General features: G+C 35.1%; 1 protein-coding gene across 2 annotated transcripts; it reads right to left on the reverse strand.

The window, feature by feature from the left end:
- LOC125678528 (ubiquitin carboxyl-terminal hydrolase 20-like) lies at window positions 1-26809 on the reverse strand. 2 transcript variants are annotated; one of them, XM_048917051.2, is made up of 23 exons: window positions 26660-26809; window positions 24826-24917; window positions 19300-19422; window positions 18399-18499; window positions 17833-18026; window positions 17655-17724; window positions 17429-17542; window positions 17076-17154; window positions 16406-16916; window positions 16194-16285; window positions 15835-15998; window positions 12802-12906; window positions 12463-12508; window positions 12264-12375; window positions 9711-9776; window positions 9310-9436; window positions 8806-8869; window positions 7757-7862; window positions 6827-6908; window positions 6614-6722; window positions 5469-5571; window positions 3684-3800; window positions 1-875 (listed from the first exon to the last, which is right to left on the reverse strand). In XM_048917051.2, the coding sequence occupies exons 2-23, from the start codon at window positions 24904-24906 to the stop codon at window positions 358-360; spliced, it is 3084 nt and encodes a 1027-aa protein (XP_048773008.1). In that variant the 5' UTR covers window positions 24907-24917; window positions 26660-26809; the 3' UTR covers window positions 1-357. The 2 variants fall into 2 exon arrangements, with proteins under 2 accessions (XP_048773008.1, XP_048773009.1); XM_048917052.2 differs by lacking the exons at window positions 18399-18499; window positions 19300-19422; window positions 24826-24917; window positions 26660-26809 and adding an exon at window positions 18365-18379.
- Between the last annotated feature and the right edge of the window lie 456 nt (window positions 26810-27265).

Genomic DNA, 27265 nt, shown 5'->3' on the forward strand with positions numbered 1-27265 from the left:
TACAGCTGTACATTTATTGGAAAAAATGTCTGGTATAACTGGATTGCATTTGTATAAATTACTACACTCAAGAAAACATGTAATGGATAATAAGTTAATCACAGTTTCAACAATAAAAATAGCCCTTAATAAAACATGGCACCAAACAAGAAAGGACAAATAATGATTTATCTTCTGTTCGTGACAACACTGTAAATGAATGGCTACAACACCTGAGGAATGGCCATAATGATACTGAATTGTTTTGCTTCAAGAGCAACATGTCTCTTGTCATTTTGTCTTTAAAGGACTTGGGGGTGGTCAACTACAAGAAAAAATCATGGATTCATTGAATTTTTACACAGTGAGACAATCCTATTAATCTAATTTGGCATGTACTGGAGGAACCGATGTGGCTGCTTCATCGTTCAGCTGTCCATCTTCGACCTTTGACCCTGACCCGACCTTTGATTCTGCCTCAGCTGACTGAGAGTTCACTGGTTCACACTCTTTACTTTGTTCAGGTTCTTTGTTTTGCTCACAGAGGTTTTTGTCCTTTTCACTGGACTCCTCTTCCTCTTTTTCTGTCTTTTTCTTCATGGTTTCCTCTCTACTTTCTGTTTTAGTCGGGGTTTCTGTTTTGGTCGGTGGTTCCATCTTTACCGAGGGCTCTGTATTTGCTGAGGGACCCGTTTTTCTCTGGGTTTCTGTTGAGTGCTCCGTTTTTGTTGGGAACTCGGCCTCTTTTTCAACATCAGCCTGTAAATTTCCCCTGCTTCCTCCACTCTTTCCTACCGATGATGATGATGAATATTTGTTCGTAACGGGAGAAGACTGTGCCACAACATTTCCTCGATTCTGTTTTATGAACAATTCAGGACCTCCACCATATATCTCTGAATAATAAAATCCATTTTCACTACATTTATCAAAAACAATATCTCTGGACTTTTATTATATACATGCTTATATGTATCTAATCGAAAAAAAGAAATATAAAAGGTAGAATACTTTCCCTTTCTTTATGAAAAATTCTGGATTACATATTGTTGTCGTATGACTACTTTTAAAAATGTTTTCTGTTTGTGTAAAGAAAACTGATTTTGTTTTCTGTTTGTGTTTATAAAACTGATTTTGTTTTCTGTTTGTGTTTATAAAACTGATTTTGTTTTCTGTTTATGGATGTGTTACTGATTTTGTTTTCTGTGTATATAAAACTGATTTTGTTTTCTGTTTATGGATGTGCTACTGATTTTGTTTTCTGTTTGTGTATGTGCTACTGATTTTGTTTTCTGTGTGTATAAAACTGATTTTGTTTTCTGTTTATGGATGTGCTACTGATTTTGTTTTCTGTTTGTGTATGTGCTACTGATTTTGTTTTTTGTTTGTGTATGTGCTACTGATTTTGTTTTCTGTTTATGGATGTGCTACTGATTTTGTTTTCTGTTTGTGTATGTGCTACTGATTTTGTTTTTTGTTTGTGTATGTGCGACTGATTTTGTTTTCTGTTTATGTATGTGCTACTGATTTTGTTTTCTGTTTATGGATGTGCTACTGATTTTGTTTTCTGTGTGTATAAAACTGATTTTGTTTTCTGTTTGTGTATGTGCTACTGATTTTGTTTTCTGTTTATGGATGTGCTACTGATTTTGTTTTCTGTGTGTATAAAACTGATTTTGTTTTCTGTTTATGGATGTGCTACTGATTTTGTTTTCTGTTTATGTATGTGCTACTGATTTTGTTTTCTGTTTATGGATGTGCTACTGATTTTGTTTTCTGTGTGTATAAAACTGATTTTGTTTTCTGTTTATGTATGTGCTACTGATTTTGTTTTCTGTTTGTGTATGTGCTACTGATTTTGTTTTCTGTGTGTATAAAACTGATTTTGTTTTCTGTTTATGTATGTGCTACTGATTTTGTTTTCTGTGTGTATAAAACTGATTTTGTTTTCTGTTTATGGATGTGCTACTGATTTTGTTTTCTGTTTATGTATGTGCTACTGATTTTGTTTTCTGTGTGTATAAAACTGATTTTGTTTTCTGTTTTGTATGTGCTACTGATTTTGTTTTCTGTTTGTGTATGTGCTACTGATTTTGTTTTCTGTTTGTGAGTATAAAACTGATTTTGTTTTCTGTTTGTGTATGTGCTACTGATTTTGTTTTCTGTGTGTATAAAACTGATTTTGTTTTCTGTTTATGGATGTGCTACTGATTTTGTTTTCTGTGTGTATAAAACTGATTTTGTTTTCTGTTTATGGATGTGCTACTGATTTTGTTTTCTGTTTGTGTATGTGCTACTGATTTTGTTTTCTGTTTGTGAGTATAAAACTGATTTTGTTTTCTGTTTGTGTATGTGCTACTGATTTTGTTTTCTGTGTGTATAAAACTGATTTTGTTTTCTGTTTATGTATGTGCTACTGATTTTGTTTTCTGTGTGTATAAAACTGATTTTGTTTTCTGTTTATGGATGTGATACTGATTTTGTTTTCTGTGTGTATAAAACTGATTTTGTTTTCTGTTTATGTATGTGCTACTGATTTTGTTTTCTGTTTGTGTATGTGCTACTGATTTTGTTTTCTGTTTGTGAGTATAAAACTGATTTTGTTTTCTGTTTGAGTATGTGCTACTGATTTTGTTTTCTGTGTGTATAAAACTGATTTTGTTTTCTGTTTATGTATGTGCTACTGATTTTGTTTTCTGTGTGTATAAAACTGATTTTGTTTTCTGTTTATGGATGTGCTACTGATTTTGTTTTCTGTTTATGTATGTGCTACTGATTTTGTTTTCTGTGTGTATAAAACTGATTTTGTTTTCTGTTTTGTATGTGCTACTGATTTTGTTTTCTGTTTGTGTATGTGCTACTGATTTTGTTTTCTGTTTGTGAGTATAAAACTGATTTTGTTTTCTGTTTGTGTATGTGCTACTGATTTTGTTTTCTGTGTGTATAAAACTGATTTTGTTTTCTGTTTATGGATGTGCTACTGATTTTGTTTTCTGTTTGTGTATGTGCTACTGATTTTGTTTTCTGTTTGTGAGTATAAAACTGATTTTGTTTTCTGTTTGTGTATGTGCTACTGATTTTGTTTTCTGTGTGTATAAAACTGATTTTGTTTTCTGTTTGTGTATGTGCTACTGATTTTGTTTTCTGTGTGTATAAAACTGATTTTGTTTTCTGTTTATGTATGTGCTACTGATTTTGTTTTCTGTGTGTATAAAACTGATTTTGTTTTCTGTTTATGGATGTGCTACTGATTTTGTTTTCTGTTTATGTATGTGCTACTGATTTTGTTTTCTGTGTGTATAAAACTGATTTTGTTTTCTGTTTTGTATGTGCTACTGATTTTGTTTTCTGTTTATGTATGTGCTACTGATTTTGTTTTCTGTTTGTGAGTATAAAACTGATTTTGTTTTCTGTTTGTGTATGTGCTACTGATTTTGTTTTCTGTGTGTATAAAACTGATTTTGTTTTCTGTTTATGGATGTGCTACTGATTTTGTTTTCTGTGTGTATAAAACTGATTTTGTTTTCTGTTTATGGATGTGCTACTGATTTTGTTTTCTGTTTGTGTATGTGCTACTGATTTTGTTTTCTGTTTGTGAGTATAAAACTGATTTTGTTTTCTGTTTGTGTATGTGCGACTGATTTTGTTTTCTGTTTGTGTATGTGCGACTGATTTTGTTTTCTGTTTGTGTATGTGCTACTGACTTTGAAGGAACCTCCATGTTTCAGCAGACAATTGTCCATGGTCAGAACTCTGCCTGAGATAGGTCTGTCCGCCTTTAGTGTAGGATATTCTGTGATTTTCTATCGGTCCAGGTGGAGCTGCAATAATTTATTTTCAATTAAAGAGCTATCCTAAGTACACCCCAAACTGGGTATATCTGGACAGTTGGAAACTATACTCTTTCTAAATAACTTCTGACAAAGCCTTGTAATTAGATAATACACATCCTCATGATAAATAACCTGGTTTCATGAATTACAGAATGATGCTGAGATGATCCAGACTAGAAATACGGCAGTAAATAAGTTGTATCAAGATTGCATTTTACATTAAAGTAGGATGTTTATGTCGTCATGGTCTTTTTTGCGTAAATAAAGTTAAAAGGAAAGAAAAGCTATCATAAAATTTTCTGCTTTTTATCACAGAATTCATCCATAATGCAGAATTTTACATTTGTAAACCCCCCCCCCCCCCCCCTCGCTTGTCACCCTGCCCTGCCTACTGCTTTACTAGCTGGACTAGTGCACAGTGAGCATAACTAGTACACAGTGAGCAGGACTAGTACACAGTAAGCAGGACTGGTACACAGTAAGCAGGACTAATACACTGTGAGCAGGACTAGTACACAGTGACAAGTACTAATACACAGTGAGCAGGACTAGTACACAGTGAGCAGGACTTGTATATAGTGAGCAGGACTTGTATATAGTGAGCAGGACTAGTACACAGTGAGCAGGACTAGTACACAGTGAGCAAGGACTAATACACTGTGAGCAGGACTAGTACACAGTGAGCAGAATAAGTACACAGTGAGCAGGACTAGTACACAGTGAGCAGGACTAGTACACAGTGAGCAGGACTAATACACAGTGAGCAGGACTAGTACACAGTGAACAGGACTAGTACACAGTGAGCAGGACTAGTACACAGTGAGCAGGACTAGTAAACAGTAAGCAGGACTAATACACAGTGAACAGGACTAGTACACAGTGAGCAGGATTAGTACACAATGAGCAGGACTAGTAAACAGTAAGCAGGACTAATACACTGTGAGCTGGACTAGTACACAGTGAGCAGCACTAGTACACAGTGAGCAGGACTAGTACACGTGAGCAGAACTAGTAAACAGTAAGCAGGACTAATACACTGTGAGCAGGACTAGTACACAGTGAGCAGAATTAGTACACAGTGAGCAGGACTTGTATATAGTGAGCAGGACTAGTACACAGTGAGCAGGACTAATACACTGTGAGCAGGACTAGTACATAGTGAGCAGGACTAGTACACAGTGAGCAGGACTAGTACACGTGAGCAGGACTAGTACACAGTAAGCAGGACTGGTACACAGTAAGCAGGACTAATACACTGTGAGCAGGACTAGTACACAGTGAGCAGGATTAGTACACAGTGAGCAGGACTTGTATATAGTGAGCAGGACTAGTACACAGTAAGCAGGACTAGTACACAGTGAGCAGGACTAGTACACAGTCAACAGTACTAATACACTGTGAGCAGGACTAGTACACAGTGAGCAGGACTTGTACACAGTGAGCAGGACTAGTACACAGTGAGCAGGACTAGTACACAGTAAGCAGGACTAGTACACAGTAAGCAGGAGTAGTACACAGTGAGCAGGACTAATACACACTGATCAGGACTAGTACACAGTGAGCAGGACTAGTAGGATGCAGATATTCATAGTCCCGAGGACAAATATGTACAGAAATTCTTATTTTTCTATTTTGAAATGAAGTTAAAATTCTTACTGTCAGATTTCCCTCTGACAAAGTTTTCCCACTCTTTGAACCAAGCCATGCTGATAGCATATATCACCGATGGGCCATCTTCTTCATGGAATTTCTCATTTAACTGAAACAAAGATTAAAATAATTTCTCATTAACTGAAGTTTATACTAACATCTTAGATAGCATACAAATAATTATACTTCATATTATGAAAAACATAAGATAACAAATAAAAAGAAAGAACACATGATTATTTGTGGACTTTTTAAACCCCGATTATACATGTTGTATATGTGGACTTTTTAAACCCCGATTATACATGTTGTATATGTGGACTTTTTAAACCCCGATTATACATGGTGTATTTGTGGACTATTTTAACCCCGATTATACATGGTGTATTTGTGGACTATTTTAACCCCGATTATACATGGTGTATTTGTGGACTTTTTTAACCCCGATTATACATGGTGTATTTGTGGACTATTTTAACCCCGATTATACATGGTGTATTTGTGGACTATTTAAACCCCGATTATACATGTTGTATATGTGGACTATTTTAACCCCGATTATACATGTTGTATATGTGGACTATTTTAACCCCGATTATACATGTTGTATATGTGGACTATTTTAACCCCGATTATACATGTTGTATATGTGGACTATTTTAACCCCGATTATATGTTGTATTTGTGGACTATTTTAATCAAGATCATACATGTTGTATTTTAATGATCAAAGTTGGTAACTTCCCTGTCATAACTGAGGTTTTATCCGATAGAATCTATTCTAATACATTTCACTTTAATAAACATGCGGTGATAGTGATTTTTAGTATGGAATATCACTAGAGGTTTTTCCACCTGAATAAACTGCCCCCCCCCCCCCCCCCCCCCAATGGACTGGTCCCCACTAGATTATACTGCCCCCACCCAGGATTGAACTGGTCCCCACTAGATTATGCTGCCTCACCCAGGATTGAACTGGTCCCCACTAGATTATGCTGCCCCCACCCAGGATTGAACTGGTCCCCACTAGATTATGCTGCCCTCACCCAGGATTGAACTGGTCCCCACTAGATTATGCTGCCCCCTACCCAGGATTTAACTGGTCCCCACTAGATTATGCTACCCCCACCCAGGATTTAACTGGTCCCCACCTGAATGAACTGCTCCATCTCTGTTTTCTGTCTGTATTGTAGTTTCTCCAGTTCTTCTTGACACGTTGTACATGGAATTAAATGGTTACACACTGGACCACCCCCAAATCTGCCAAGGACAGGAAATTGGATTTTTAACAAATATTTATGGTGATTATTCATATTTAGCAATGATGCTAGGAACATACACCAGTAAGACAGACTGCTCTGTACCTTTGGTAGAGGAATTCCCATAAAGCCTGGTTAAAGGAAATGACTAAATCATCAACATGGTTGATCTTATGTGGGGGTACTCCTACAAAATAAGACATCAATATATCAGAACAGACCACACACTGTATAGAGCACGATAAGACATTGATATGTCAGACTAGACCACAGACTGTATAGAGCACGATAAGACATTGATATGTCAGACCAGACCACAGACTGTATAGAGCACGATAAGACATTGATATGTCAGACTAGACCACAGACTGTATAGAGCACGATAAGACATTGATATGTCAGACTAGACCACAGACTGTATAGAGCACGATAAGACATTGATATGTCAGACTAGACCACAGACTGTATAGAGCACGATAAGACATTGATATGTCAGACCAGACCACAGACTGTATAGAGCACGATAAGACATTGATATGTCAGACTAGACCATAGACTGTATAGAGCACGATAAGACATTGATATGTCAGACTAGACCACAGACTGTATAGAGCACGATAAGACATTGATATGTCAGACTAGACCACAGACTGTATAGAGCACGATAAGACATTGATATGTCAGACTAGACCACAGACTGTATAGAGCACAATAAGACATTGATATGTCAGACTAGAAAAGATGTTGATATATCACACAAGAGGGATTACATTGAGCACAGCAAAATATGACATCATAACATCTGCATAGAATCCCTAAACTTGGTTTTATTTTCACCCAGTTCAACCCCATCTAAAGTTGAAGAAATTAAATCTACGTGAATTTAAAGTTTACTCATTACTCTAAAGTAACACAGAAAGGCTATATATGAATTAACATTGTTTTTTAGTGCCTTCAAGTGAAATTACCACAGGCCAAAATATTCCCCATATTTCTTAAAGTTAAACAGATGATACTACAATCCCGATATCTCACCTCCATGTTGACACAGAAAATCGTCATTACATATCGGTCCAGGTTCAGCAAATGTATTAAACTTATTGATCCATTGCTTGGAGATAAAAAATTCCATCAAACTTGGCTGCAATATCAATACAAAGTTTTTCTAAGTGATAGAGTAAATGATTAGCATAATATACGATATATATAATGTATACACATATGCATGGTAATATACAGAAGAATGCAGATCTTCTCTCAGTCCTGTCAGTGTAAGCGATTAATAAATACGAATAATGTAGATGTACCGATATTATATGACACTTGGTGTCAAATAAAACACAGACCGTGTTGCATCTTCTGTGTATCAAACCCAGAACCTCTGGCTCAACAGTCCGGTGTTCTACCATTCAAACTAAAGGATTAACACATTAGCCAGAACTAGTAGGATGTCCTCATATCAAACATTACCTTTATCAGTGTTTTATTTGGGTGAATACAAGACTCCAAGCGCTTGCAGGTCAGGAGTGCGTTCGAGATCACCATTCTTCTTATGAGTACAAATTCCTGTCGATCCCGAACGTCGAGTACGCAACCCGAAAATGGGTTCGAGGTGCAAGAACTCACACCAACGCTGTAGGTAGTGTGGTCGAAGAACAAAAAACATGTTCATGCACACATGTTCTCGTCGTTAACAACTCAAAGAACGGAGCACGAGAGCAACAGGAACGGCGACCTCGAACGCACTCCAGATGTGTTCCAATAAGTGTTGGAAAATTCAAAACCAGAAATAGACATGCTTTTTAAGCAAATTTCTTCATAGCTACATCAAAATTGCATGTCCTGCAATTCTTAAGAAATCATTCGAATAATAAACACAAGTCTTTGACTTTAATCATATTTGATGAATGTAAAATATCGGTTATTCAATTTCCATTGGTTACAACAACCAAGAAAGATAACTCTAATTTCCCATAATGGTATCTAATTTTAGTGACCTCAACAACCTTGCTGATAATGCCAAATTTAGATCCTTGTTAACACTTCTACTTATATGGTAATATAGAATCAGTGTCCACACAAACCTCTCTTGCCTCTATCAGCTGCATGGCTTTCTGTCGCAGTGGTATCATATCATCATTTCTCTTCCTGCAAAAACATTTCACACAAAACTGTATCCAAAGAGTTATTCTAAAATAAATTACATGAAATTTGCTTCCAGCACCTTTTACATCAAATCTAAATTCCATACAATGTACGTTTTGTCGATGTTTTTTATAGATGTACGTTTTGTCGATGTTACTTATAGATGTACGTTTTGTCGATGTTACTTATAGATGTACGTTTTGTCGATGTTACTTGTAGATGTACGTTTTGTCGATGTTACTTATAGACGTTTTGTAGATGTTACTTATAGATCTATGTTTTGTCGATGTTACTTATAGATGGCATGCAATACTATGGCTTTATCATTCATGGGTACAATTAAATTTCCTTCCAGTAAAATTCGAATTCCATGCATCAACTTTTATTCTAAGTGTAATTTTTCTTCCAATGACAAGACTTTTTTTTTTTTTTATAAAACTTACCTGTAAAAGAGAACATAAGCCTCACAGTTGATGACCTGTCCTACGTCCACCTCCGTGACGTACTGGTCATCGAATTCGTACCACTGGTCATTGATGTAATTCAGACAGTACGCAGTGTAATGTCCCCCTGTAAAAGATGCAGGGCAATGCCATTACATTTATACAAAATCAAACAGATTTAATCATTGGAAAATACAATATTTTTCTATTCTCTCATTTATCTGTCTGTGAATATGTTTTATACAGGACCACAATGTAAACTAGTCATTTGTACTAATTGTGCTATCCTGTCTAAATAAAAGAATTTATTATTATTATTATTATTATGACAGTATTGATGTGGACATATTCCTGTTTACTTCATACCGAGTTAATGAAGGAATTCTAGATTTTTATTTTACCTCCAGCAGTCCCGTGATGACAGATGACAGCATGTAGGTCATACATCGTCACTTGGGAAGAACAATCTGTCAAAATTTCAACACATTTGAATGTAAAGTAATTGTCTTATCCTTGTTAAATAGTAAGACATGAATATTTAAGTGACAACAAAACCTAGCAGAATAGAATAATAATATACTCCACACCATTTCTTTTTTCTAGAAAGTGAGTGACAATTTTATATGTAGGTTTCATCATATATTTATATATGTGTTGTCTTATCTCTGGACAGAACTAAATACAATGAAGATGTAAAACGTCTAGCCTTTCTTTCACAAAGTCATTTGTATACTTGCCAATAGGAAATTGCTACGAAATTGTGCTTTTCATTGAAATTTAAAAAATCTGAAGAAGGTTAAACATTTGAAGAAAGATCAAATATTCATGATGTCATATCTTAAGATTACTATAATTTCTATATATAGATAAAACAAGAGTACCGCAAACGGTACATAATACGCCCATAAAATGCTTACATAGGGTGTTTTTCTTGTGTTATAATTTGTATAACTTTGCTTCAGGTAGTATCAGCCATCATGAGGCTGTGACAAACTTTCATATGAACAAAGGGTCTTAGCTTAAACATTGAGATTTCCTCAAAATGGACCAAGTTCAACAACCTCTAATTTTTTCAAAAATGGAAGAAAATCAAAATCCTTCCCCAGATGCACATCTTCAATACCCATACAAACACTCCACAAAATAAGATGGTCCTCACTTGAAAACTGTGGGAGGAGTTGGGCAGACAAATTATGTACCCTCTAGAGAATATTAATTTCCAAATAGACTTTAAAGTTCAACAACCTGTAATTTTCTCAAAAATTGTAGAAAATCAAAATCCATCCCATATGCACATCTTCAGTACCCATAAAAACACTCCACAAAATAAGAAGGTCCTCACTTGAAAACTGTGGGAGGAGTTGGGCAGACAAATTATGTACCCTCCATAGAATATTAAATTCCAAACAGACTAAGTTCAAGAACCTGTAATTTTCTCAAAAATTGTAGAATATCAAAATCCATCCCACATGCACATCTTCAATACCCATACAAACACTCCACAAAAACACTCCACAAAATAAGAAGGTCCTCACTTGAAAACTGTGGGAGGAGTAGGGCGGACATATTATGTACCCTCCATAGAATATTAATTTCCAAATAGACTAAGTTTAACAACCTGTAATTTTCTCAAAAATTGTAGAAAATCAAAATCCATCCCACATGCACATCTTCAATACCCATACAAACACTCCACAAAATAAGAAGGCTCTCACTTGAAAACTGTGGGAGAAGTAGGGCAGACAAATTATGTACCCTCCATATAATAATTATTTCCAAATAAAGGGGCAAAACTCCTGGAAAAAAGGTCAAAATGAATCAAAATTGCAGTATGATCTAGAGTGACCCACAAAGAAGCTACACAGCAAGTTTCAGCATGATAATGTGAAAGGGAAATGAAATTATAAAGAGAAAACACCGAACAGACAGCCGGATGGACCACAGGGGAACAAGGGATGAGACGAAAATAGGATACCGGTTCTAAACAAATCTCAAAATCACCTTAGTTCCAAGAAACAGATCAAATTGTCCTTTCCAAAGGGTGTTCAACATCTCGTAACACAAGTCCAACGTTGTCCGATCCTTTCATATTTAATTTAATGAGTTTTATAAACGAAAATAATTCAAGGTGTCTGAGTTGTCGTCGATCACGCACAGGAAAAGATAACTCCTGCAATGAAAGTAACGTAGTCCAATCCTTTTATGTTGGATTTAATGAGTTTTATAGACTGGAGTGTTGTACACTGCATTTAAAATCAGGCTGAAATAAAATATTACCTTACAAAGAAAAAGAAATCTCATTTTAAATACTGTTATTTGCGTAAAAAATTTTCTAGGTTTTTCGACTAAATATAAACACTCCCAAGAGTTTCCGAAAGCTGGAAGTTAGTTTCATTGCAGGAGTTATCTTTTCCTGTGCGTGATCGACGACAACGCAGACAGCTTGAATTATTTTCGTTTATAAAACTCATTAAATTAAATATGAAAGGATCGGACTACGTTGGACTTGTATTATGAGATGTTTAACACCCTTTGGATAGGAAGATTTGATCTGTTTCTTGGAACTAAGGTGATTTTGAGCTTTGTTTACAACCGGTATCCTATTTTTGTGTCATCCCTTGTTAGATATTTATATATAGATTGAGAACAAAATGGATAAGAAGCCCCTGTGGATGGACGGACGGACGTCAGACATCGCTGTACCATAATACGTCCCGTCTAAAGACGGACGTATAAAAACAACACACCAAGAAACTTGTGCATTCACTATTTATAAAAGCAAATTAACCTTTGTGGTTTGCATATGTAAAAAACCTTTCTGCAAGATACTTTTTCTTATTTCTGTTTTTATAATAAAACAACATTATTTTATTTGAGATGAGTAAACTTTCCTCTAGGGGTGGGGGTAGGGTGTGTGTGGATGTGAAGTCTGTGACTTTTGACCTGGTCTTTACCTCTGTGTAGATATTTCTTCATGTCCAGACTGTCCAGAGGAAATGACACATAAGAGCTGATCTTGGATGAGTAGAACTCGTGTCTGAAGCGCTTTAGGTGGATGCACAGAATCTGTAGAAGTGTAATCTTAGATAACATCCACTCACTAAAGAAATTATAACAGAAGTACACTCAGCACACAACTTGCTGAATACTTACCTCCGGCAGTTCCAAGACTTTAGAAAACTTCACGCCATTCCGTAACCTTCAAAATATTTTACAAAATAAGCATCCATATGATTTTTAAAATATTATTTGTAACGTACTTCTTTGCTATTCCTAGATACAGAACTCACTATATTATTTGTAATGTATTTCTCTGCTATTCCTAGATACAGAACTCACTATATTATTTGTAATGTACATGTACTTCTTTGCTATTCCTAGATACAGAACTCACTATGCTATTTGTAATGTACTTAGTTGCTATTCCTAGATACAGAACTCGCTTTATTATTTGTAATGTACTTCATTGCTATTCCTAGATACAGAACTCACTTTTTACATTTCTCACAGCTGTACATGTTATCTCCCTTGAGTTCATCGGCGGAGAAGAAGGCTGCCAGACAGTCCTGCAGTGTGATAGTGGGCCCAATAAACCAGCTGGAACAACAAGCATGCACATCAAATTCATCAAACAATGACAGAGAGCATTTGTATCTACACAAACCATTCATTACATTTCACATCCAATGCTGAATTACTAAACATAATTTTAAACTTCTGTAATTATCTTGATTTTGAACCAAAGTACCATATATACTCGCCCATATGTCGGTCCGCCTATGAGTCGGTTGTATTTTTTAAGGTTATTTTGTAGGAATTTGCCATTGACCCGCTTGCAAGTCGGTACAAATTTTTGTCAGAATCGGTTGACAATTTCAAGTCAATGTTCAGTGTTTTTACCTATGTTTCAAAAATTATTTTGAGAAATACCGCTGATGTATAATCTTTCTTTCTCAAAAAATCAATATAAGGTCAATACTCTAATTTATTCACTTGTATTCAAATAATATTTCGGGATATGGCATCTATATCTAACCTCTTATCTCAACAAAATTCGTTTATTTCATTCTTGTTTTTGTTTAAGAGTTATCTACCTTGTCTTATACTGTATTTATATACTCACCTATAAGTCGGATATTTGGGAGTCAATTTTTGGTCCAAAACTCTAAGTCCGACTTATAAGCGCGTCCTAAGAAGATTGGTATTTTTCTGGACGGCGTAATGTAGTGTTTTTTAAACAACTCCGACAATTATCATGGACTACCACACAAATGATTATTGTTCACAAATATCTAGACATATTGTATTGTTTATGTATTTTTGCTTTATAGGTAAACAAGGGATCATTGTCCATAATAGATCAAGGGTTGCGTTTAAACCCCAAACAGATATGGCTTGGATATTGAGCACCTCATAATTATTAATTTCTCAAAATATTTTTTGAAACATAGGTAAAAACACTAGAGCATTGACTTGAAATTGGCAACCAATTCTGACAAAAATTTGTACCGATTTATAAGCGGGTCAATGATAAATTCCTACAAAATAACCTTAAAAAATACAACTGACTTATAGGCAGACCGACTTATAGACAAGTATATAAGGTATATTTTGAACACTGATCTCGATTTTTTTTTTTTTTACTTACATGCTCAAGAAAAATAAATATATTTTATAATTTATTTCATAAATACTAAGCCACTGTTGAAAGTAAAAAAAAAAATTCATAGTTACTAGGTCAACATATCACTGTTAGTGATGTACCGATTGTCGCCGACTTTCGATTGTCGGTCGCTATAACTGAAACGATGTGAATAATCAATTGTCAATTTGAAAATCGCCAACGTCTATGTTTTTTTTTAATAATACGAATATTCCTGCCGCGACTTATCTAAAATCAAAAATGGCCGACGAAGCTGAATCATCCGATATGATTGAATATTGTTTAACGTTTCTCTTGAGAATCTTTCACTCACATGGAGACGTCACCATTGCCGGTAAAGGCCTGCAAAATTTAGGTCTATGCTCGGCACTTACAGTCTTTGAACAGGGAGGGGTCTTTATCGTGCCACATCTGTTGTGACACGGGGCCTCGGATTTTGTCTCTTACAACAAGCAAAGGGTAATGAGGCTCTATTCTAACCCGGATCCCATAAGAACAACAATAGTCGAGAGATCTATCCCTATCCCGGGAAGATAAAATTAAAAGTATGGGATTGTTAACTTCATATTTGTAATTATGATTTTGGACGTCTCCATATGAGTGAAAAATTCTCGAGAGAGAAGTTAAACAAGATACAATCAATCTAATGATTTTATTCTAATTAACTTAATATTTAGGGTAAAACATAAAGTAAATTTAATATATTTATGCCATGAATTTGAAATCAATAAAATTTGATTATATTTCGATTAATCAATCGAAAAGGTACATCCGATTAATCCGATCATCGATTAATTTTTTTCCCCCGATTGCCCATCACTAATCACTGGCGAGTGTCAGGACATGAAAGAAATTCATTGTCATTGTCAATAAAATGTTTGTGGAGGAGATGCTTATGTAGTTCGGAGAGCGGAATGTCATCGTAAAAGTCATTTTCACTATCACGATCACTGCTTTCACTTTCGCTGTCTTCTGTTGTAGCGGTGTTATGATATTTATGAGAAATTTAAAATAATTATGAGATGCTCAATATCCAAGCAATATCTGTTTGGGGTTTAAACGCAACCCTTGATCTATTATTGGCAATGATCACTTGTTTACCTAAAGCAATTATGGTCTCCTAATTACCAGTACCCGACATTGTGTTTACTTAGTGGCATTCGCCTCGCGAAAACTGTTATTGTGGGATTCCGGTATAATTCATTGTATCAACAATAGAGTTTTTAAGAGTCAGAATGATGATCTAAATTATCTGTTTTATAACAATATTCAATCTTTTATCAAATATATTTCAGCCGGTATACATATGAATATTTCAATATTAAATTGGGTTCGCAAATCAATTTTACCGATAAACGATAGATTAGTTAAATTGAAAGAATAAGTTACCAGTATGTAAATAATTTTCGATATAAATAATATACACTTAACTACATAAAATTATCAAAATATGTAAATACTTGTACTTTATACAATCATAATTTAAAAATACATAAACAATACGATATGTCTAGATATTTGTGAACAATAATCATTTGTGTGGTAGTCCATGATAATCGTCAGAGTTGTTTTAAAAACACAACATTACGCCACCCAGAAAAATACCAATCTTCCTAGGACACGCCTATGAGTTAGACATAGAGTTTTGGATCAATAATTGACTCCCAAAAATCTGACTTATAGGTGAGTATTTATGGTATAGAGATGTCTGGGTTTTACTTCCATCATTCCCTAATAGTAAATGTTACAATTTGTTATTTACTTCCTCATCCATTATTCCCTTTCTAGCATATGTTACAATTTGTTATTTACTTCCTCATCCATTATTCCCTTTCTAGCATATGTTACAATTTGTTATTTACTTCCTCATCCATCCAAACATCCAGCTGAACCAGCCCTGTTTGGTCTCTCCACACGCCCCCACCTTTGGGAGTGAGGATGTGTTGTGTCCGTGGAGCATATGGAGGTGGTCCTTGCTGGGAATTGGTAGTGATAAATCCTGGAATGTCTCCTTAGTTGTGGAAATCTGAATCAAATGCACAAATCAAAATGAAAAATTATATATCAAACATACAGGTAGTTTTTAAATTTACATCAACATGTACTTTGATTTTCCAGACAAATGTCAAAAACATTACTACACCATGTTATCTAGAGACAGTGATTCTACCTTACCACTTACATGTATTACAGTTATTGACAGTTAGCAATTCTTTCATACCCTTTCACATGTCAAACACTGGACAGAGCTTAGAATTTTTCCATCAAAAATATCCGATATTACACTTCTGTATTTCACGTTTTTCCTGTTTCCTGAATAAAAACAAACAAAACAAGTTTTGACAGGACAGACACTGCATCATTTCATACAAAATTAACTTTACAGCAGCCATGTTTCTTTGGGATTAACTAGAAAAAATGTGTGCACTGTACCTTTAGTTCCTAATGTTGCCTTTGAGGAGTATTGCGACTTTTTGGAGTCGGGGTTTTCCGAGTATTTCCGTGTTCTGTTGGAGCCTTTCTCTGTGTCTCCCTTTCCGCCATCTCCCAGGTCTTTCCCCCTAGAAGCCTGCTTTGACTGTCTGTTGCCTCTTGCATCACTCTCCTTGAGGGCAGTATCTCCTGCCCCGGATTCTTGATCACTGCTGTTTACCTGTATGTAAGTTTTTCCATCAGAAACGATACTGTTGGGTGACTGATTCTGTTTTTCATTATTATCCCTTGAAGTGTCTGCTGAATTTTTCTCACTACTCAGTCCAGAGTCACATGACTCGTAACACCCCTCCGATTGGCTGCTACTGTTGGAATCCTTTGACAACTGCCTGTGGTGATTTTTTCCTGTTTCTTCATGCACCTCATCTTCTTCATTATTGGTGGCTGTGATTGGCTGTTTCAGTTCTTCATGAATTTGATCCATGAAACATCTTAAAAATTCTTGGGCATCCTGGAAAATTTTTTTTTAACTATATATATGACCAAAAAAAATTGCTTCTTGCTTCTGTCACATTTTGCATAGTTTTCTCATAGACAATGTCTTCAGAGGATTTTGTTTCTTTCTTTTCTTTATTTTGTTTTGTCTCACAACTCTGAATGAACAAACTACCTGTTGAGAATATCCTCTAAACATGGGGTGAACTACCTTGATGCCGCTGACAACTCCACTTGGAATTACATAACTAGGCCTAAAAAAATTCACATTAATCATTTTTTGTTCTTCATGATTCAACAAGTGATCGTTTTTTTCTGATTGTAAAGGGAGTGCAAATTTGTGAAATACCCAAATCCAACTAAATAATCTGTAGTATTCATAGACATAAAATCATGGACAAGCAGTGATAAAAAAAAAATCCTTCCACATCGAGCCATAACAAAAAATTTATCTTTCACAGCAAAAACATGTCAAAAGAATTTTGTGAAAGTTACTGTTACAGAAATTAAAATAGTAATAAATGGTACCTCTTTCTGTGCCAGATTTCATTAATAAGCTTCATGTAGGCTTTAGACAACATGGGGGATTTCTCCGGTCTGACATATGCCGAGCAGTCCAGAAAAAATCTGGACAATGGTGGACTGAAAAGTAATGGATCATCTAACTCCCATTCAGTTTTCTACAATAATACACACACTAAAAATCTTGACTCAAAGAATTCAGAATGAAAAATATACAAGTATTTTGTCTCACCAGTTTGATAAAGATTGTGTAGCTGCATTCAAATAACAGGTGTTTCCTAAATTCTGCAGTCCTGTTAAACCTACAATACAAATCAATTGAAATACAGTGTACATACATGTGTATACATTAAATAATAGGTAAATAAAAAACATACTTTTCACAAAAAACTGATTAAGAAAATGGCAACCTCTTGGTTTTGCATTCTCGTCCTCCACATCTGAGTCGGATTCTTCGCCTGCTGAGATACTGCGGTACGGGGAGTTGTCTGAACCTTTCCTGCTGATGTTACTCCGAGATCCACTGCCAGGCAGAGAACTCATCCCATCCTCCAGCATATCACAGTCTTTTTTAATTGGTACACAGGCAGAATTTTCTGGGATTCTGATAGCAATTACAAATTTCTAATCTCATCATGAACATTTTATGTAAAACATATACAGTAAAACATGGTTATTTTGAACCTCCAGGGCCAGCAAAAAAAAGAAAAGAACAGTTCATTATAACCAAACTTCATTGTATTCGATACAATTTTTGTTACTTTCCTCTCATTTGGGAATAAATTATCACTTTGCAATATTTAAGCATAAATTTGTTATAAGCATGTTCATTATAAGCAAGTCTTACTGACCACACAAACAAAAGGACGGCAAATGATAATATAACTTTTTAAAAATACATCTGCTGCTCTAAAGAACAACAAACTAAGAACATTTACATACATGAAGGAAGGGGTATTTCTGAACATTTACATACATGAAGGAAGGGGTATTTCTGGATGGGAACACCTCACTCTCACATCTGTAACACCAGATTCTAAAAGTTGTCAAGTTGATTGTCAAATGATGCTGATATTTCTGAAAGTAAAACAGAAAAGATATCAATTCTACAGGGAAAAACACTGGAATAACAATTAGTTGTTCCTAAATGATAAATCTCACAAAATTACAAACTGTCACAGTATAAAATTAGCAACTCCCCAACCCTGTGATGAGCACGGATCTAAGAATGACTCATTATATACTGACAGGAGCTGAATAGACTCATCACATACTGACAGCAGTTGAGTACACTCACTACATACTGACAGCAGCTGAGTACACTCACTACATACTGACAGGAGCTGAGTACACTCACTACATACTGACAGCAGCTGAGTACACTCACTACCTACTGACAGCAGCTGAGTACACTCATCACATACTGACAGCAGCTGAGTACACTCACTACATACTGACAGGTGCTGAGTAGACTCACTACATACTGACAGCAACTGAGTAGACTCACTACATACTGATAGGAGCTGAGTAGACTCACTACTCACTGATAGGAGCTGAGTAGACTCACTACATACTGACAGGAGCTGAGTAGACTCATTACATACTGACAGGAGCTGAGTAGACTCACTACATACTGACAGCAGCTGAGTAGACTCATCACATACTGACAGCAGCTGAGTAGACTCACTACATACTGATAGGAGCTGAGTAGACTCATCACATACTGACAGCAGCTGAGTACACTCACTACATACTGACAGCAGCTGAGTACACTCACTACATACTGATAGGAGCTGAGTAGACCCAATCACAGATTACTTGTGTTTTACCTCGGTTTCTGAAGAAAGCCGACCAGACAAAGGTTACTGGTGCCTTACCTCAGCATGTGTAGAGCTGTGATCAGAGTAAGACTCCCCACAGCCCACATACTGACAGGAACCGACCAGGCATAGCCACAGGTTACTAGTGTTCACCTTGCAGGAAATACAGGTGGCACAATCCTAGAAAAGAAGAAAACACAGGTGGAAAGGCATCAAAGATTATAAAATGTACAACTTATTTATGTTTCTGCATAGATTTCAATACTCAAGAGTCAGAGTAAAATTGTATTCAATAAGATTAAATTGCTTTCATTTGCCAATGACCTTGACCTTTTTGAAAGTAAGTCATTATCATAGGTTGAAACAGTCTTTTATAACATCAGATAAATGGAATAGCTCAATAGTTGTATGGTTTCATAAATGTATTAGCTTTAATTAAAGAAAGTGAAATGGTATGTATTGAACTGGAAACGTCCATTGTTTGATTCTCATCATTTCATCAAATGACAGCAAGGATACAAGGTAGCCTCCCTAAACTCAGCACACTAGCCAGCAAAAGCTGTGAAGTGAGCTCTAATGGGAACACATTAATAAAATTAAATGTGTAAAGACGTTCATCGAAAAAATGTTAAACATACTCAGTGGACTGGGAACAATGTTGACATATCAATGAAGTGTAATACTATCACATCACAATGTTATGATATGTTTTATCTATCCTCAACACAATTCTATCAGGTTCATAGTATTAAAATATTTTGACACTTGATTTCCTGTTCCCAGGCCAATGAATTATTTGAAATGGCATTCCAGTTTTAACAGTAACACCAATAATAAATCAATCATAGTAATAGATGCTGGAAACTTCCCATATTCATCAGGTTGAAAACTAACCCCTGAGTGAAGACTTCCAGTGACCTAGAATACTTAACATGTCTTAGTCAGTAAGAAACTTGAGTTTACACACACGGGTCAAGACTCAGTAATTACGATGAAGAGACTGATTTCCATTTCCCATGGCAACCTAGGATTATTATGCAAACTGGCAATTATTGGGACTGTGAGTTTTCGGTTTGAGTGGGGACTGCGTAAATGTTTTATAGTATTTCTTGACACAAGTGTGTAATGGGTGAATACTTTAAGATTTCTTTGATATTAAAATCTTTAGTCAGCAATGTAAATATACACAGATGTAACACTTAATACATGAACAGAAAAAGTTGTGCAAAGGTTTTATAATGGGTGGATCTGTACATCTCTGATCTATCACAATTGATTACTGCAGAAGATCTTTGATACAATAGTGTTTTGGGGGGAAAAAAAATCAAAAATAAATAAGGAAAGCTGATCTGTTGATCCTACATTTTCTCCACATGTATCAAGGTTTATTGATCCTCATGTGATGTCATAGGTTTTTGCAAAAGCCTTTATCAAATTAAATTTTGCGCATGATATACCTCGTTAATCCGGACACTTTGGTTCCCAGCAAAATTGTCTGGATAAATGAAGCGTCCGGATAACTGAATCACATATTTTTCATCTTTACATAATTAACCAATATGCTTACTTTATTGATGCACAGTGAATTAAACACATTCTATCATTGGATTTAACCATTTGCATTAGTAAATAAATCATGATAATGTTAACATTTACATGCATTTCAAAGCTCTAAAATTGAAATATACATGTACGTGTGCAGTGTATTTGCCTATATGCTTACATTGTACAATGTATATGTGTATTAGCACTACAAATAAATATACAAAACTGTGTACCGTATACACTAAAACAAGTAATGAAGCATTGTATGTAACTATAAATAAATCATTAGTAACTAGCATAATCATTTACACTTCAAACATTTCATCACACTTTCACTTCTTAAAGAGGCTGGCCATTTCCATTTGTCACGATTCACGGGTTCGGCGGTCTGTCTAAACAATATTCATCGTCCACAGTTGTTATAAGAATTTCGTGTTTGTCATGTCGGTTGACAACATTCTTTAACCAAAATTCCATCTGCCAGAGTTTATATTTCTCATTCTATAATTATCCAAGCCAATATCGGGAGAACAAAATCATTTAAGCTCATAATATCAAGACCTACTACTGCTTTGATCTAGCCACGCGCACCTATTATTTTCATGATGCAATAATAACGGAACAAAACTTGGGTGAAAACAACATTACGGGTACATACAAAATTTAATTGTCATATTCCTTAAAATGGTAATTTTCTCACTTCTACCCAGAGTTTAAAAAATTGAAAGCAATAAAACTCTACAACATCGCAACAAGAAACAATTGTACACCAGTACATTCTACATGAGTGACATTCTAAACATTAAAAACTTACTACATATACATGTGCATGAACATGCATGTATATTTCACGCCAATCAGCAGTATAAAATCCAGAATCTAGCAGGGATCGAAATTAACTTTTTTCACTACTAGCAAATTTTGGCTAGTGGATTATTTTCCAACTAGCAAAATTGAGATTTTACTAGCATTTTTCAATCGATTGCTGTTTTACATGAATTTAAGAAAACAAGCATGTCTCTTTATCAAAATATTGGGAAAATCTTTTAAAATCTCCTTTAAAGTGCAATACTAAAAATAAGATTGTGAATTCTTTCATTCAAAATTTAATGAATTATCAGACAACATACATGGTGAGGGTCATAGGGTACACTTGTGCGGCGTACTCGCTGTCCAGAGATCTACCACCTATTTACAACATCATGTGGATTGAAATCTTGAAGACTGTTTGCGCCAATTCAAACTATATGTTCAAAACTTTTGGAAATTTAATCTAAAAAATTCTAGTTGAAAAGAAAACCCTGCGAACTCGAAGTATTTGACTATAGAGTACAGAAGGACACCGCGTGAAACGGTGACACCAACACTGTCATGTGTTGTTTTATGTAGACACGGACAAAATCATCATGCTTGCTATTTAAATAAGACGAAATTGAGACGCCTGAAGTGTGCTTGAAGTAGGCCATCTTCGACATCACTGACTGAGATGACCTTGGCCTTAGTTATTTATTCGATCCACGTTTACTTTTTCAATACTTGTATATTCATTCTGTAAAGCGTTTCTATGCTCAAAACAAAATTATTGTAAACTTCAAAGTACAGCCAATAAACCAAGGAAATCCGGGAAAAAGATGGGGGGTTTTTTCACTCGCAAAAAGTTGCAATCACTTGTGATTTTTTACTCGCAATTCCATTTTTCAACTCGCATTTGGCGAGTATTTCCCCTTAATTTCGTTGCCTGTCTAGAAGTATAATCTACACTCTTTAGATTTGAATAAGCCGATATCAATTTACGAATCAGTACAACTGATATGTGTAGCAGTTCAACAGCAAAAATATCATTAAAGCATGATGTTTAATTTATTTTAAAATATTAATAGGTTATTGATCAAGACTATAAAATAATATGCTACAGATTTATTTACAAAATTCAACACTACACGCAATACAGATCTTAGGCCAATTCAACTTAATTAGTAGATTATCATCCAGGGTCAGCAAAAAGTATGGGGCGGGTGGGAGGATTTTATTTTTTTATTTTTATTTTCTGAGAAAAATATTAGACAAACGAGTTTTTTTCCCCAACAGATCCGCATCATTTAATGGCAGATGGATATCAATCTATGCTATTTTCATACACTAATACCAGGTTAAGCTTTAATTTAAGGATATAACAGAAATACACCTAACTTCTTCAAGATTTACATCTGTAAGAACGCGAGAAATTAAGAAAACCATATAAATCTACTTTTTTCACGTGACTTTTCACGTTCCTATACCGGAAATGTAAACAAGAAGTGTAAATACCGGAGTCGGACATGAAAATATTCCGGAAATCACAAATTTCGCAAAACAAAAAAATTTGGGGCGGGCCAATTTTTGAGGGGCAAGCGGGGATGATAATCTATCAATTAAGTTGAATTGGCCTTATGTGCAAAAATTGGCAATACAATGTCTCGATCAGCATGTGCTATCTATAACTGACATATCATCACACTCCACTTAATTAAAGGGAGGTGTTGACGGGGCACATATAATCGCTTCAATTTGACAGTTTGGCTTGTTTTCTTTATAATTTACGCCTAGCTAAAATTGTCCGACACAGACCTTCCCTAAAAATAATTACCGTCCAGATTAATGGTACAAGTTTCAATGTATTTAAACGTTTTGTAGTAAAAAATGACCGTCCAGATCCGGAACGCGAATTTCCGGATTAATGATGCAAAATAACGTATAAAAATTCAGTTCCCTAGAAAAATCGTCTGGAAGGTGAAGCATCCGGATTAATGGCGTCCAGATTACTGAAGTTCCACTGTATATCTTTCAGCGGAATTTTATTCACTGATCTGGTAAACTATTGGTACTGAAAAAGTTTATATTTTACATAGATTGTTTATAATAAAAATAAAATGTTGTCAAGGGCGATAACTCCTATGCTGGTATTTCTTCTACTGCATATCTATTATACAATGATTTCCCTAATATCCACATTCAATTTCTACATATTTATGAATTAGCAGTTTTTTTAAACTGTTGCCATTTAAAATTTGTCTGACATTTCACAAGTTTTTATCTATTCTTATTATTCTGTATAATGAAAATGTGTGATTTTCTTATATTAACATATACTTCTGTTTAATTTGCATGTCTGACATCTTTTAAAACGTGGCAACATACACATTTTCTTTGGTTATTAATAAAATTTAACTACAGTCAACTCTCGATAAACCGCCACCTTTTGTTCTTATGAAATTATGGCATTATAACGAATTTGGCGATGAATTGAATTACTGCCATCTTGAAGAAATAGAGTCACTGTTCTTTTATATGTAAGAGTTATTTTTCCTCTATTTACAATACTTATGAAAGTGAGCGATCCTTTGCTGCTAAGATGTCGCCCACTGTCCTTCTTCTTATATAGCCTTTTCCCATAAAACAGAAAAATGATTTGCAATATCCGGATTGGTACATTTTTGATGATGTCCTTGGTACGTAATGATTCGCTTTTTCTCATCGAAATTTAACAGGACCCTCTTTCGTGGCAAAGCCATAGCTAAATTGAAAAGTCTTTCTTTGATGTATAAACAACTTGACTACAGTTCATCTCGAGTATTTTTCTTGTTTATTCAATACAACAATTACTGGGATCCTTCTGTCCAGGTGTACGCTGGAGAATGATAATGACCAATTTACTGCTTCACTGACCATGTGCACCCATGGCGGTTTATCGAGATAATTAACACATTGAAATAGACTTTTGTAATGAAAACACTGTGGCAAATGGCGAGAGCGAATTTGGCGTTTTAACGAGAGTTTTAAGTAACAGGAAAAATGTTCCTAGAAAACTGCAGCGTTATAATGAAAATGGCGATGAATTGAGTGGCGATAATTCGAGAGTTACCTGTATATTGAGTGGAAATTAATACAGTTTTCCCCCTTTCAACCATTAATATTAATAAGCCACATGAGGATGGAGCTACCTTAACTGCTATATTTGTTAACCTTCGTATATGGTAAACGATATAACAAAACTAAAACCTGCTGTTTTCTCCGCAGTTCCTCCCATGTAACACTGTCCACCACATTCACATGGGAACACGTCGAGTTCTTGGCTGGCATAGTGTATAACACTGAAATCATAACCAAAAAAATATTTTGAAGATAAATGACCTTTTTTTGTAAAGTAGACAGTCATGGATGTAATTATCCTCTGGTCTACCTGAAGCAATCTTTAATGGTGTTTACTATTTGAGGGTAAGTCTTTACAAAGGATGCTGCAGGAAAACTGATGAGTACACAACAAAATGAAGATAATTTATATGAATGTGTAAGTCTGTCATCTTCATTTTGTCAATGTGCTCTTGCCATTACAAACAGCTAACTAATATCTATCCCAATATTAAAGTTTCTCTGCATATATCAACTCATTATCGCTGATTTAGCGATTTTAAAAAATGTTTAAAACGTATTGTACCAAAAGACTGCAGTCCACTACACTTTCACGTCACAATAATCATTTACTTTCTAAATTCAGTTTGCTTATGCCACATGATCATCAATATTTCCAAAATGGGACATTTATCATCTGATTCAGGGAAAAATAAAAATATTAAATAAATAGAAGACAAACAGTTAAAGCTCGATAACTTTTTAATCCAATCCAGATAAATTGTATAATTTTTGCATAAGTGCATAACTTATATTGATGGAAAACGGTTAAACCACACATTTCTATACACATATCAACAGTTTGCAAGTTACATCCCTTGTCCACCATCTCTCAGTGAAAAATCGTATTTGCCTACATTGTAAGTTGGCCTTTGTAATTTTCTGATCTATAGCTTTGACATTTCAAAGTTATTTTTCCATCAATTGCAGTGAACTACACCAATACCCCAGGATAGGACAACCCATTAAATTGTACTGAATTTTGATAATCATATATTACTTGATTGTTATATTCATTATTATGTGTACAAAAACCAATAAAAAAAATGAATTAAAAAATTGGATAATTAGCAATAATTCACAGTAGTAACATCTTACATTTGGTAAAGAGGGAAAACTTGGCTTTTCAGTGATTTACGTTTGGCTGACCCCGCAATGAGATGTAACTTGTGGCAAAATGCTGATATGTGTATTCAGGAGCATAGTAATATCTAATTTTAAATACGGCAAATATAGTTTTCAATTGGGGGGAGGGGGAAAACAGTCAATCTGTATCCTAACAACAAGATATATATAGACAGTTAGACCAATAAATAAATATGTTTTATTTATTTTGTTAACGACAAGACGTACAGGGACAATTAGGCCTATTGAATTTTTCCAAACTTAATTTTAGAACTGAGAGTAAGCCCCTATGCTTCGACTTTGAACTTGCCCTGGGTGACCTGACATCAAAATTCAGCGTTCCATTCACATTTATTTTCACAGACTTCCAGCTTCCTAAGCTATGCTATTGAGCATAGCTTACGAAAATCTATTAAACAAGCTCCTGTGGTTGCATTGGTGCATAGCCTTATATGTACATGCATACGACAGAACATAGACTTTGTGCAGGCCTGCTGTCAAGGGGAGCAGAGATCGGCCTCTATGATAAAGGCCGATCTCTCCTACCCTTGACCACAGGAGTCGGTAATTTTATCAATAAAGTAGAAATGTATGAGAAATGGGCGTAAATACTACCACTGAGCTTCGCGAGCGTCGCTCGCGAAGCTCAGTAGTAGTATTTATGCCCTTTTCTCATACATTTCTACTTTATTGATAAAATTGCCGACTCCTGTGCCTTGACTTGACAGCAGGCCTACACAAAATTTTACAACATATAAGCATATACTGTACTACAAACTAACTGGATATCAAAGGTTACCTAAATCATGTGTGTCTGGCTTCGTAACGAATACTTGGTATCATTTGCAAACCGGTACGACCACTATCATGATGATAATTCAGCTTTGATCATTACAGGAAGCAGCGTCATTGTAAGTTTTAATACAGGGTTACGCAGGGTGGGCGGTAAATCTAGTACTGCCGACTCCCGACTCCCGACTGTCCCGGATTGCGATGTTTTATAGATTATATTAAAACCGGCCAACAGAATAACTTCATATTTCTTGGGAACAATCTTTATGTCCAAATTGATTCATACAATTAAAAAAACAACAATATTAATAGGTATAAATACTTAAACTGGAGATGCAGCATACTCAAAAACGGTAAATCTAGTACTGTGTTTTAAATGCCAAAACCGAAAACGGACATTCTTCATTCTATGCATGATTTTACGATGAGAATGGTGTTTTTTAAACGATATTAAACAAATCTTTGTATCTAACAAGAAGTATTGTTTTCTTTTTCACAGTTATTATACTTACATATACAGGTATTTATGATCAAAGCATGGTACAATCCAATCTAATTAAAATTAGATCTTCCATCCGCTCCCCAGTTTTCGATACGTCGCATGAAACGTATC

The sequence above is a fragment of the Ostrea edulis genome, chromosome 2, assembly GCF_947568905.1.
Source record: "Ostrea edulis chromosome 2, xbOstEdul1.1, whole genome shotgun sequence".
Taxonomy (NCBI): domain Eukaryota; kingdom Metazoa; phylum Mollusca; class Bivalvia; order Ostreida; family Ostreidae; genus Ostrea; species Ostrea edulis.

Excerpts from the sequence above, each read along its gene's own strand:
- LOC125678528 (XM_048917051.2), bottom strand. The coding sequence starts at position 24,906 with ATGCCAGCCAAGAACTCGACGTGTTCCCATGTGAATGTGGTGGACAGT. Across the intron at positions 12,509-12,801 it reads AGCTGTGAGAAATGTAAAAA|GTTACGGAATGGCGTGAAGT; the intron begins GTGAGTTCTGTA and ends AATATTTTGAAG. Across the intron at positions 6,723-6,826 it reads TGGGAATTCCTCTACCAAAG|ATTTGGGGGTGGTCCAGTGT; the intron begins GTACAGAGCAGT and ends TGTCCTTGGCAG.